General features: G+C 38.2%; 1 protein-coding gene across 1 annotated transcript in view; it reads left to right on the top strand.

Moving 5' to 3' along the window:
* The first annotated feature begins 3,237 nt into the window (after window positions 1–3,237).
* The window catches only part of USH2A (usherin), an 890,339-nt gene continuing 879,510 nt past the window's right edge, over window positions 3,238–14,066 (top strand). The window contains exons 1-3 of the mRNA XM_043922807.1: window positions 3,238–3,473; window positions 4,084–4,773; window positions 8,734–8,899. Of these exons, the coding sequence (XP_043778742.1) occupies window positions 4,289–4,773; window positions 8,734–8,899 (651 nt within the window). The 5' untranslated portion in view covers window positions 3,238–3,473; window positions 4,084–4,288. The remainder of the gene's footprint in view (window positions 3,474–4,083; window positions 4,774–8,733; window positions 8,900–14,066) is intronic.

The raw sequence follows: 14,066 nt of genomic DNA, 5'->3' as shown, positions 1-14,066 counted from the left end.
ATTAATATATATTTAACTTTTAAACCAATTTTACAATTCTGGAATAAACCCAACTTTGTCAGGAGATTTATTCTTTTTAAATATTTCTGAATTCAGTTTGCTTATGCTTTCTTCAGAATTTTTTTGCATTATGTATATGAGTGTGACTGGTCTTTAATTTTTCTTTCTCATATTCTCCCGTCTGCTTTATATTCTCTGTCCTTCTCCCACTCCCCATCTTCTGTCTTTCTCACACACATTCTCTTTTGGTTATTACTACCTCATACAATAAATTGTTTAATACTCTTATTCCAATGGTAAGAATGTTTGTAAAAACTGGAATTACAGTTTCCCGTATGTGTGGCCTGATTTGCACAACTGTCTGAGCCTACTGTTTTCCTTATGGGAAGAAATTTAACTATAGACTGTAATAGAACTATTCATTCAACTATTCATTCAACTATTCATCATTCAACTATTCACTAAAAAATAAAAGCAAAACTTTATTCTTTCTTATCGAAGCATGATTTGCACAAAGAACACAAATTTTAACTGTAATACTTGATAAACTTCAAAAACTGTATCCCTCTGTGTAACCACCACCTGTATTAAGATGAAGACATTTCCAACCCTCCTGCTGGCTTCCTTGAATCCTTTCCCATTTCTTCCTCTGCTTTAAAGAGAGCATTATGTTGACTTCTTTCACCACAGATTAGCTTTGACTCTCTTTGACTTCATAGGAATGGAATCATTCTAGTACATTCTTGGGGTGTTTACCTTACTTCACTCATGATCAAGTCTGTGAGATTTTCCATGTTGTTTCTTGTAGTAGTAGTTCACTTTTCTTTCATTGTGCTTTCATCTTCCAGTGTATGAACATATAATCTGTTCTGCAGTTGATGGAATGTGTTGTTTCCAACTGTTTCTGATTGACTGTTCTAAGTTGGAAATATTCTAAGGAACTTATTCAATTTTCCTAAGAACTCAGGTTTAATTCTCGTAAAATTGTCTACAACATTTTCTTATTTTGTAATTACGTTGGACCCTCTGTTTCATATCTAATATTACTTAACACATCCACCATTTTTCTTTTTCTAGATTAGTTATGCCATAAGTTAGTTAATTTTAATAGAAAATCCATGAATGCTAAAAAAAAAACCCAAGGATACCCCCTTGATTTTGCCCATCGACAAGACCTAAGTCTCAAGGGCTTGAAAAACCAAGTTTATTATAGTGAACTTTTCCATAATAATGAGTATGAATTTGCTAATAGTTGACTAACTAAAACATCATTTTTGGAACTGTTTTTTCAAAAGAAGGAAATGCTGATTCTAAGATGTCTTGACCATTAGAAAAAGAAATTGCTTTCAACTCTCTGTGGTAGATTACAAAATGGTCTCAAGTTCTTTCCATTCTGTTATGTGTGCCCCCTTGCAATGTGACTGTTCTTTGAAGAGTGGAGTCAGTTTCATAGCCCTTGAATCTGGGCTTGGTCATGTGACTTCCTCTGTCAGTGGAACATCAACAAATGTGATACAAGCAAATGCCTGAATAATGCTTGTACATTAGGGTCTCCCATCTTATGTTGAACTGGGCGTTTTTCTGCTACTATCAGAACGAGCTTAGGGTAGACTCTCACGGGTGTCAAACCAACTGCTAGATGACAGAGTAAGGCCAAATCAGAGTATCCAGCCCCAACCGTGCTAGTTCAGAGCAGAACTATAGCGAATCCACAGAACTATGAGGAAAAAATAGCACATAGTTCTTTATTTTTAACTAAACTTTCCTTCTGACACTCTTGCTTTTTTCCTGTATCTCTAAGTCCCGTCTAGTGGTGGTAGGACTGCTGGTGCCCAAATCATTTACCAGATGTGTCTTCAGATTGATAGTACTGAGTTGCAGAAATTGAGGGATATATCAGCCCACTGTCTGTCTTTGCAAATCACAGGCAAGAGCTTCTGAATGTGGAGCAGAGTCACTAATCTTAGATCGTCTAAATTGAGTCATGACTTCCTGCTACAAAACATCAGTTGTTATGTGGTAGATGATTTCTCATCCCCTGAACAGTGACCCAAAAAATGCACCGAAGTACTGCAATTAAAAATTAGTTAATCCTAAAAAAAAAAAAATTAGTTAATCCTTGGATTCATAAGGCATAAAGAGAAACTAGCCATTGAATAACATGTTCTAAGACAGACACTGGCTGCATGTTTTGTTGAGGTGTGAAAAATCCATTTGTCTACATCACTGTGTCCTTTACTTCCAAACATTTTTTCCAGGTTTTCAGAAGTTCTTACATGTTAACTGATTTTACAGTAACATTTGTTTTTTGATTCAAAAAAATTGCCCTTGAAAGATTATACTAATCAACAAGACAGAGAATAGGATAATTTGACAAAAGGTAAAGATTTCCTCTGGAAGCCCAGATTCAAGGGCTTCCTCTGGAAGCACCAATCAGGAAGCACCTGATTGGTAAAGCTGATATTAAAATGAGTTGTGTTTAAGTCTCTTGGAAGGGAAATTTGAGAGATGGTACTTTGAATTTGTCTCTTGCTGCCTTACTAACAAGGAATGCCATACAACCATTTCTTTCATTTTTAAACATTTCTCTAAATATGATAGCTTATAGAAAATAAAAGTGCAGTTGGCTAGTTGTTTCCCAAATGAGCTTTCCATTTTTAAGACAGTGGAGGGGTAGTAGTTGCTTTAGGCTATTTCTCATTTAGGATGAGATACGTCAGATGGTTGAAGAGAGTTTTGGATGTAATAAAACTACATAGAATTGACATCAACCGTGCATTCATAAATACACACATATTCATATCTAATCAAGCAGCTAAAAAGTCAGCAGTCCTATTGCTTCTTTAGTTTAACTAAAATTTCTGATCCTTCAAATGCACCATTTAGAAATCACATCAGATGCTGTTCATACATTTAGAAGAGGGTGTTCTGGGGGTGAAGAACACAGTGACCATTGAATGGGCAACAGAAACTTTATGAATGCAACAAGCTTTAGAGCATCAGTACATTTGTCGCTCAAAAAGAAGAGCACTAGGAATTCTTATGTTACTGTCTGATAGTGGCAGAGCATTTTGATGACATGGCTAAAAGGATTGAGGTGCATAAAAGTGGGGGAAAGGGGAGGGGCAAAAAAGGGATTAGAGGATAAGGTGCACTGCTACTTTAAAATTATGCATGCCTGGCTGCATCCTCGTCCCTCCCACTGTTGGAGGCACTTGCTGAAGGCTTGGGGAGTTCAGTTCCAGGCGGGCCAGCCAGCAGACTGCGCTCTGAGTTTCAGGTAACCAAGCGTTTGCTGTGCAGAATCCCTGACTTGGGCACCCAAATCTTCCTTGCAGTCGTCCTTCTGCTGTGGCCTATTTGCTGAGACTTTCTGGGGGTTACCGTAGTGTTGCCAGGCAACCAGGGACAGCGGTCCTGGGAAGAGCCATTTGTCACACTGAGGGACCTCGTTGAAATGCAATAAAGAAATGGTAACTCAGCTTATTTATCAATACAATTACTTACACAGTATTAGGGGTCCATATGTAACCTACAAATAGTCATATGAGGAAACTCACAAACGTTTGCTAAATACTAAGGCATAGGACGGACAGATGGTGTTGGGTTTCTAATCAGCTTTACCGTGAGCTTAAAGTTGCCGCACATGCTGGGATGAGGGGGGAAGGCCCAAAGTGCTTTGCCAGCTTTATTCGGGACATCTGCAGGTTGGCTCTGCGTTAACCACATCCCGTGTGTGTGTAAAGGAAATCTATACAGTTCTTTATCTTGTGAAGGAGAGTGGATGCTGCTAATTCCCTGAGGTGGAGTAGCAATCTGAAATTGCTGTGTGGGGAAATATATTAATAAAATAAACGTGCATATGTGTATATCAAACTGGCTGTCCTGTGGACTTTTTCCAGTGCTTGATTCACCCAGTGAAGATAGGTACCAATGAGTATTTTGCTATAAACAGTGTACTAAAGAGTGTTTTAAAGAAGTTTAATAATGTTTCTTAGGGACTCAGAATCCTCATGCTTAGACTGCACCTAAAGTTTTAAAGACACAGCAGATTTTCCTTGACACTCTACTTTTGATTCCCAGACACCAGCTGCTACTCATGTCTTCGCCATCACCACGGAAGCCTCCGGTGTTTCCCCTGTGTGAAACCACGTCTGCAGTTTCCCGAAAATGGATTTATCTCAACGTTACTTAAAGCACCCCGCAAGAAAGTGCTGCTGGCCAATGCCCTCGGCCTTCCGACTTATTTAGGAACGCTTGAATCAGAGGAGAATGCTTTTGAGTCAACATGAATTGCCTGGCTCTTTCTCTGGGCTTCGGCCTCTTGTTTCCGGTCCCTGAAACATGGCTCTTTGCCTACTTTGCTTCCATCTCGTGGGCTGACTCTCAGGGCCTGTTCCCAAGGCTGGAGAACGTTGCAGCTTTCAAGAAGGTTTCGGTGGTGCCAACCCAAGTGACGTGCGGAATCCCAGCCCAAAGCACTTTCTGTCAGAGCTCTGCCACAGCTGAGGGCCTTCGGGTCTGTCCTCAGCGCCTCTGCATTCAGGATTGTCCTTACCGATCATCGCCCCCCACCTACACCAACCTCTTCTCAGCAGGCCTCAGGGGTTGCATCACCAGAGACCAGCGTGACCTGAGTCCCAACTCCCATAACCATTCTGCAAGTTTCATTTTTGGAAATCACCAGAGCTGCTTTGCCTCTCCTCCTGCTCCCAGGCTGGCGGCATCATTTACCCTAGCTGTGTGGTTGAAACTTGAGCAAGGAGGTGTAATGTAAGTAGCAGAGGGAGTGTAAGCTTTCCTAAGTGAAGTTGCTCAGTCATGTCCGACTCTTTGCGACCCTATGGACTGTAGCCTACCAGGCTCCCCCGTCCATGGAATTTTCCAGGCAAGAATACTGGAGTGGGTAGCCATTTCCTTCTCCAGGGGATCTTCCCAACCCAGGGATCGAACCCAGGTCTCCCGCATTGCAGGCAGAAGCTTTCCTAGGGTCCTGCAAAATCAGTTAGAGTCAAGGATATTGCAACTTGAATTCCAACCTAGAAATGAAGGCACTTTGGAATTTAGGCTAACTGAAGACCAGCTCCTACATGAGGCTTTTCTGGTCAACTTCATTTGACCAAATATTTTTTTCCCTAAATTCAATGTGCTTTCCCCTTTCCATGAATGAAGTGAACCCTCAAGAGTATGTTAAAATAATTTCATGGCAGACAGACATGTTTATACCTGGCTCATTTTATTCCAACCGCCCCCCCCCCACCTCCCCAAGTAGTTTAGCTAAATCTTTAGTCTTAGTTTTCAGAGGCTCAGCCAGGCTCACTGTGAGTTGTAAGGCATGGGGACTAGTAATACAAATAATGTATACTTTCAAGGTCTTGGTCTAGGTTTGTATAAGCAACCTGTCTTTACTAGAGTATACAGTTGTCATTAGGCAGTGAACTCTCTGAGGGCTGGGGACTGTTTCTGCGTCCTTGTTTTCCTAGGAAGAGATGTTTGTTTAACTCATTGTGAAAGATGTTCTATAATGAGTTGAACAAATGAATGACACCTTATGTCTGAAAAGAGATTGCTTTCATCTATTAGGAAATAGAAAAGCATAAAAGATTCTCGAAAGTTCATGCCATTGACCCCATCAGAAATGCCTTAGGTGAGTTTGGTGTGGGGCTTTGTTAAGAATTTTTATTTTTAATAATCACCTGATTTTCATTCTGTAATAGTTTCTGAAACTGATATCCAATGTTTTCCTTAAGTGTTTAGAGCCAATCTAGAAATGAGGATAAATAGGACAGTTTTGAGACTTTTTTTTTTTTTTTTGCTTATCTTTCTTCTTCCCATAGAACTTCTGGCTTTCCCCCTTGTAATGTTTTCTTTGTATGAGTATGTTGGCCAAGTATCTAAAAACTCATGAAACAAACCAGAAAAGTCTTATAATCTCATAAGCAAATAAGACTTAAATATCTAGGATGTTTAGTTTTAATTTGCCAAGTGAAAGTTGGCATTTTTTCATTTTGTTTTATTTGGAGTGAAAATCATCTCAAACCATTACCTCTGTATCTGTATGTACCGTAAAAGAAAACCCTGTTTTCTTACTGTTTGAAATGTCAGTAAATCCAACTTACTTAGTTTATATAACTAATGTCCAAAGAGTCTTAAAATATTGTCTCTTGACAAATATGGCTAGGATGAAGTTATTTTTTCTGAATTTTTCCAGGGGATATGTCTCTACAAAATTCATCTTCTATTGGTATCATTTTGTATAAATAAGACAGAGGAATATTTATAGAGGCAGTAGCACATGGTTTACGGTTTTGAGAGTTCCAAGCATCAAGGTCGTTTCCATTCTCAAAACTAAAATACCTGTGGGAATTAGGGAATTTCGCGGTGTTTGTACTAGATAAGTAAAACAAACAAAACATGGATTATCCAATTATTGTTTATCCAGGAGCAAAATAAATCCAGTTCCTAAATATTTTGCTACCTGCCTTCCTCTCACATTCATTATCTACCAAAGCAAGTATGTTTACAAGCAAACAAAATAGCAAGGAAGATAATCAATAACATATTAAGAAATGCATTTTCAGTAAGCTTGGGGAAATAAGCCTGCATTTGGCAAATACATTCTTGAGTAATGGTCAAATTCTAACTTGTAGATTTAAACTCAAGGAAAACGAATGGAGGCAATCTCTTCTTGGATTGTTTAAGACATAGAAGTGAGGATAGAGAGAAACTTTAATTCCAGTGACTGAAGAAATATTCACCTGCTGAATCACAATAGAGTTTTCATAAAATCATATCTCCACTTTATATAAAATCTTTATGTCAACTAAACCTATTTGCCCTATATAAAATATATTTTTCATAACTTTATCACCAAATATATGTGCAAAATAGAGTAAAAAAGTGAGAGTGAAATAGTAACTGTTAAGTATTCTCTGATCATATCATCACCTCTCAACTCTCAGAAAGAAAGAATGCCAATGAGGAGGAATGATTTGTGAGAAAAATGTGCCCTTTAAGGAAAGTTTTAAAAACATATTTAGCAATAGTTCTGGGTTGGCCCAATCTTATCTTTGCCTCTTTCATTCTTCATGCTCAGATCACTAACTCGTCATTTTTTTGGGGGGTGGGGGGATCTACTATATACCAGGCTATGCTGCTATTGTCAGACAACTCATGATTGATAGGAAGACAGATGGATGGGTGTTATTTCCAAAGCAGCACAATAACAGAACAGCAAGGAAGGCCTCTTAAGAACCTTGAGAAGGTTGGGTTCCAGGATCAGACATTATCTTGGAGATGTCTTAGCTGAGTAAGAGAAAACTGGGTGAAGGAAGGAGCCCAGACTCCTCTGGGACTTGATGATCTTCTCCACTTTGGGATATACCACCTCCTTGAGCTCCTGGCTGTGAGATGCAGGCTGACGAGCATCTTTAATAGCTAGTAACTTGGAAGAGATATTTGTGCTTAATGTTCATGATATTTCTCTTTGAATAGCAGATTTGGGGGACTAATCTCCTTAGGAGATTCTTCTTTCTTCTGCAAAAGTTGAACTGCTAGATTGAAATGTAATTGGAAATGGGCTCAGGTTCATATCTGTTTCTTCTCAGTGGGTACAGAGTGGCTAGGCACATGCAATGATATAATTAGTATAAAATAAAATCACTTATACGAAACATAAATCGGGGCTTCCCTGGTGACTCAGATGGTAAAGCATCTGTCTGCAATGCAGGAGACCTGGGTTTGATCCCTGAGTTGGGAAGATCCCCTGGAGAAGGAAATGGCAACCCACTCCAGTACTCTTGCCTGGAAAATCCCATGAATGGAGGAGTCTGATAGGCCATAGTCCATGAGGTCACAAAGAGTCAGACATGACTGAGCAACTTCACTTTCAAACATAAATCAGTAGAGAATATAGAAAACATAAAACATGTCTTTTTAAAGGGATGAGAAAATAGTGCTGTTGTCATCAGGATATAAGTGATTTTTAAAAATAACATGATTTGATAACTGGTGTGACAGTTAATTTTCTGAAAATTCTTCTATTTTATCAAAATATTTCACTGTATTTTTAGAAGATTTCGTGACCTTTCATCCCAGATCATTACCATGATCTCAGTGCCCCAGTTGGGCTTTGTGGTCATGGCGAGCTGGGCAGTCGTCTTACAGACACTGGCTTTGGCTTCTGGCCAGTTGATGATGAGCTAAATAAAGACTATAGTTGTCCATTCTCCATTTCATCATGGGAATTAAATAGAGCGATTCTGACTTCAGGGCTAGTAGTTTAGAGCCTTCTATGGACACTAAACTATCTTTACAATAAAAAAAAAAAATAGGAGGAGAAAATGATTTGCTCTGGTGGCTCAATAGCCAAGCAGAATATGGTGTATTGTGCCACTGCCTATAAAAGAAATGGCAGAGGAGCTAATGAGCCAATAGGCTAAATATTGGTTTTGCAGGATGATTCAGCCACTTGAGTTGCCACCATGAATCTCTAATAAAGGGAGTGAAGGTTCTAGCAGATGTACTGTAACTAAGAATTCTATCTTTATTGAAATTAAAGGGCCTCTTAATTGAAAGAAAGCTTGCCCTGTATATGACGACCTTCAGGTACTTGTTCATTGTGACCTTTGATTAGAGTTTGGGATCCGTTGCGCCACCATCACTGGACAATGTCATAGCCTGTCTTTTGGTTGGAAACTGACCTTTTTTTCTCTTTTCTGGTTGCTTCCCAAGGTGTGTTATAGAAAAGACAGCGGATGGGCAGATTGTATTCAAACTTACAATATCTGAGAAAGAGACCATGTTTTATTACCGCACAGTAAATGGTTTGCAGCCTCCAATAAAAGTAATGACACTGGGGAGAATTCTTGTGAAGAAATGGATTCATCTTAGTGTGCAGGTGAGTAAAATAAAAAATATTTAACATTTGGTTAAGCACAAGGATCCATCTTCCTTTTTTTCCCTTTAAATGGCATCATCCCATAAGATGTGAAGCACTACCTTTCAAATCTTAAGTATTTGTAAGTGACAACTAAAGAAAAACAATATTTAAATGACCTAATGATGTATCTTTTGAAATACCAGTATTTCCCCCTTAAAATTGCAGTGAAAATGTCTGCAGATGCTTAGGACAGTCCCATTTGGAGTAATATCCTCAGGAAAGTTTTGTTTTATTTGCTTAGTATATTTTATTTTGTTTAAAAATGTGTAACGGCTCTTTTGCTGTCTAGTACTAATTTTAATAGTCGTGCAGTATTAAGACCTTGGCCTGGATTTTATAGCTGTCTTTTCTAGGTAGTCTCTTATAATATGAATACAATTTGACTGTTGCATTTAAAATGCTGACCTTAGAACTAATGAACTTTACACATCAGGCACTCAAAAGGTGTTATATGATTCCTTTAGTTGTCAACAACAATTTGTATTTGCCTTAGAAGTTGCTAAAGGCTGAGATAACTGTGAGATGGCTGCTATTTTATAGTTCTCGGGAATAGACAGTTTATTCTTTGGTTTCTTTAGGGCTCTGGAAGGGTCCAGTGCAGTCTAAAGTCACCCTTGCCTTTTACACCAGAGGTACTGTGTACCATAGTTCCCAGTGTATGCTCTCAATATTGTTCAGTCCAACTCTGAACCTCCTGAACTTCAGCCCACCACACTCCTCTGTTCTCCACTATCTCCTAGAGTTTGCTCAAATTCATGTCCATTGAGCTGGTGATGCTGTCTAACCATCTCATCCTCTGCTGTTGCCTTCTCCTTTTGCCTTCGATCTCTCCCAGCATCAGGGTCTTCTCCAATGAGTCAGTTCTTCGCATCAGGTGGCCAAAGTGTTGAGCATCAGCATGAGTATGCTCTCATAGGGGTACCCCAGTGTGGTCCATGCAAACCCTATTTGCACTAGAGGACATTTGTAGCCTTGTGTACTTTATGAAAATCTTTGATTTATCACATTCCCCCCAACTCTGAAGCAGGTAGACTTCCTTATGTTATTACCATGGTTCTTGGCTTCCTTAATAGAAATTGATTAGGGGCCAGACAAATAATTCAGGCAAGCCTTTACTGGGTCCCCTGCTGTAGCAGGGGGGACCAAAAGCAAGTAACAGTTTCCCTTGCTCACTCTTTGAGGTGAGGTGCAAGCTGATTCCTTATAAGTGGTGAGAATAGGAGCAGGTCTAGGGTCGGACCAGAGGGGTGGCTTAGGTGGTCTGCTACCTCGTTGGTGATGCTATGTGCATGGGACATGTGCAACACCCTGCTTTTGGTCTCAGCTCTTCAGAAGTGACACTTGGGTTTTTTCCATCTTCTTTTATTGTCCATAATTTGCCCCAACTGAACATGTACACAGTTATTTTTAGTCTTTTATAGTTTCTTTGCAATTTGTTGCTCCAGAGGACATTTGTCCAGGGTTCGATCCCTGGGTTGGGAAGATCCCCTGGAGAAGGGAAAAGCTACCCACTCCAGTATTCTGGCCTGGAGAATTCCATGGACTATATAGTCCATGGGGTCACAAAGAGTCAGATACGACTGAGTGACTTTCATTCGTTCACACAAGCACTGCTGCAAGGGGTCCCAGGTTCCACTTAAAGTGTCTTGAGAATTGTTATTTGGATTTTAAAGTCTATTTCAGTGTAGATACTATTATTGAGGATTAAATACACTTTAAACATATCTTTGTTTGGTCTGATAGTAACTGTGAAGTTCTGCTATGCATGTGCGCTGCATTGCATTAAAAGCCTTAAAAAGGACATTTAAAATAGGAACACAGGGAGATGATTGAACGCAGAGAGGAAATGATTGATTTCCATAGGAAGGTATTGACAAAGTGATCTTCAATCAGTACGTTAGGCTTATCTACTCTGCTTTTTGATAGGATATGAGTTTAGCAAATTCAGTTGGCAGGGAGCAGGGTTTCCATGCCACCAGGGTTGAGAGGACCTGCAGAAAGGTGGGTCACGTCTGATATCTATCACAATGATGGATTCAGTCTGTTTATGCTTGCCTCTCATTTATTCAGTAGTTAGCAGATACAGGACTTATTATATATCTTGTCCATTCTGCCTGCTACCAGTGTACCAGAACCAGAATTGGGTTATAAAAACATGGAAATAGAAACCACTGAATAAGTGGACTCTACAGAAGATATCAAATGAGTATATTTATTTGTTGCATAGTTTTGTATCAGTAATGATGAACAAATGCTTTTTACTTGCCTTTATTTTGCCTTACCTGTGAAACTGTGCCATGTTTTGGCAGGCAGTAGTACATTAAAAGCTTTACAAAGAAAGTTTAAAAATCTAAAAGTGAAGAAGTAACCATGACTGAATTACTCCCCTAGGAGTCAGCTGCTCTTAGACTGCCTATTGAAATCAGCATTATCATTTCAATACATGTCAAATATGAGTCACTTCCTAGTTTAGGCAAAATTTCTTTATAAATCTTTAAATCCTCGCCTTCTTTCAAGAAAGGCTAAAGTACTTACGATTTAATGAGACACCTTTATTTCATAACTATTTGACTATCAAGAGAAAACTTGTCCTTTCCAATTTGTGCTCCTCTTTATTTTTTACATAAGTTTTTTTTTTTTTTAAAATCCCTATTCTACATTTTACATTAAAACTACAGAACAAAACAGTCATAAAGCAGAAAAATCATGCAGATTGGGTTTTATTCATCTGGTATTTATTGATAGATGTGGGGATACCCAGTATTTTGGAGATCTGTATTCATTCAAATAAAAATTAAAGAGCAGTTATTTTAACTGGGGATCTGCATAGGGTTCCTTTAAATTGGACACAAGTCTGAACACATTTGGGCTTTCCTGGTGGCTCAGGCAGTAACGAATCTGCCTGGAATGTGGGAGGCCTGAGTTTGATCCCTGGATCAGAAAGATCCCCTGGAGAATGGAATGGCTACCCACTCCAGTATTCTTGCTTAGAGAATTCCATGGACAGAGGAGCCTGGCAGGTTTGCAAAGAGTTGGACATGCCTGAGCGATTAACACCTTCACTTCTCACTTCTGATACATTTAAGATATTAAGATACTTATAAAGTTATATTATAGATGCTTAATAAAGAAGGTACTCATTCCTAAAAAATGATACAAAAAGAAGTGGGAAGAATAACAGGTAAGGAGAAGAGAAATCTGACTCAGATAATGCTACTCAGTAGTCTTAACAAATATACTTAGCTCAGTTTTCTTATGTGATAAGAGGATTGGACTAGATGTGCAAAACAAGGCTTCCTGGAATTCTTTGTTGAAAAGAAGTGTGGGAAGCTGTTAATTTGTGTAGGTTTGTCTGGACAGACATGGTTAAGTGACACAGCCAGCTCCTCAACTGATGCTTGGGTTTATGCTTTTCCCCCTGCTTCCCTCTGGGGTCTGGAATTTACATAGCAATGTTTTTGGTAGACTTCTTGGCCAAGATATGGACAAGTGCAACTTGTAACTCTTTCACTATTTAACTGCAAAGAATATATTTTAAATGTGAAATGTAACTTATTCTCTGTTGCCTTATTATCTAGGGCATCCAAATTCTGTTTGATTTGGGGATCAGGGCCTTCATTGTCTTGGGCATAGGATAGAACACATACTTGATAATCTGGCCTAGTCAAGTTTAAAAGTGCAAGTCTATAGTTAATGTGTATATGTATATCTTTACTCATCCTCCAATATGGCCACAATCAATTAATTTACATGGTATGTGCATGTGTCTGTGTGTGTGTCTATAAAACTAAAATACCTTTACTCATGGATTTGGCTCAGAACCAGAATTTAACTTACATAGACATAGTGACATAAAATTAATTAACCGATCTGGCCTTACACCTTACCTCAGAGAGTTCACTTAGTGTCAGCTTTCCATCAGTAAAATCAGAATTCTTATTTCCCAAATCTAAAAAAAGAAATGAGTTTTAAATAATTAAATCCCTGGGCAAAAAAAAAAAATGGTGCTAGGAAGAGTCAGACATTCCAAATTTTGGAGGTCTATTTTCCTAAACAAAAAAATGCCTGATATTACTGTAATGGATCTAACAGCTTTTATTCAAGAACTAGCATTTTGAAGCTTCAACCTGTTGGAAAATGATTAGTTTTTAAATTAATATTCATTCAGGGACTTGAATCTGACATGATTGCCAATTTAAATTTTACTTTGGGGTTTAATATATTGGCTATTTCAAATTATATCAAGCTGAAATTCGTTATGTCATATTTTTTGTACTAAAACTGGAAAAAAATCAATTCAGACTTTTTATTATCAAATGGGGAACACTGATAACATTAGCAGATTTTTTAAAGCTTCGTTTTCATATTGTATCAGCATGTTATGGTTATTTTAAGAGATCTCTTTGGATTTTCTTTTTTTTTTTTAAGTTTTAGAATATGTAAAAGGATTTTACTTCAGCAGTTTGTTAGGGCTTGGTGAGTAAAGCAGCTTGGAAGGATATTGGCATTCTGTTGTGTAGCATTTAAAAGTAAAACCTTAGAGTTTCCTATGAAAACAGTTTTCCCTTAAATAGTTCTACATATTTGATAAGACGAATAGCATCAAAGAATCATTAGTAACCCTTTAGTAATTATGCTGAAATGTAGTAGTATTCTATAATTAGAAGCTGATGAAATATTGCAAGTGTGGAAGCAAGAATTGGTTTAGCAATGAGTTTTTCACGACATCTATGCTATTTTGAGGACTCCTTGAAACACTGACAAGTCAAGAGTCACAGATGGTCCTAGCTACAATAATGTGAAAAAGAGCAGTTCTAATCTAATACAGAGAAGGGAAAAAAAATGCATGGGTAAATAAAGTTTCAGGGATCAATAGATGAAGAATAGGAGTTTCATAATCATAGTTTGTTCATGAAATATGTTCTTTTGATTTATGTATTCAATCTGAAAAAGGGAAACTATTGATGGTTCTGGAGAAAAATAAAATGCAATTTAACCAACATTTGTTAGAAAAGATAAACCAACTCTCTCAATTAATCTCTGGAGTGTATGCCCATGTGCACACTTTATAAAGGTATTTCCATGTCTCTATTGATTGAGGGAACATAAACTGTTCTTGCAACCT

The sequence above is a fragment of the Cervus elaphus genome, chromosome 14, assembly GCF_910594005.1.
Source record: "Cervus elaphus chromosome 14, mCerEla1.1, whole genome shotgun sequence".
In the NCBI taxonomy this organism is placed as follows: Eukaryota; Metazoa; Chordata; class Mammalia; order Artiodactyla; family Cervidae; genus Cervus; species Cervus elaphus.
This window is presented reverse-complemented; position numbering and strand designations above follow the sequence as displayed.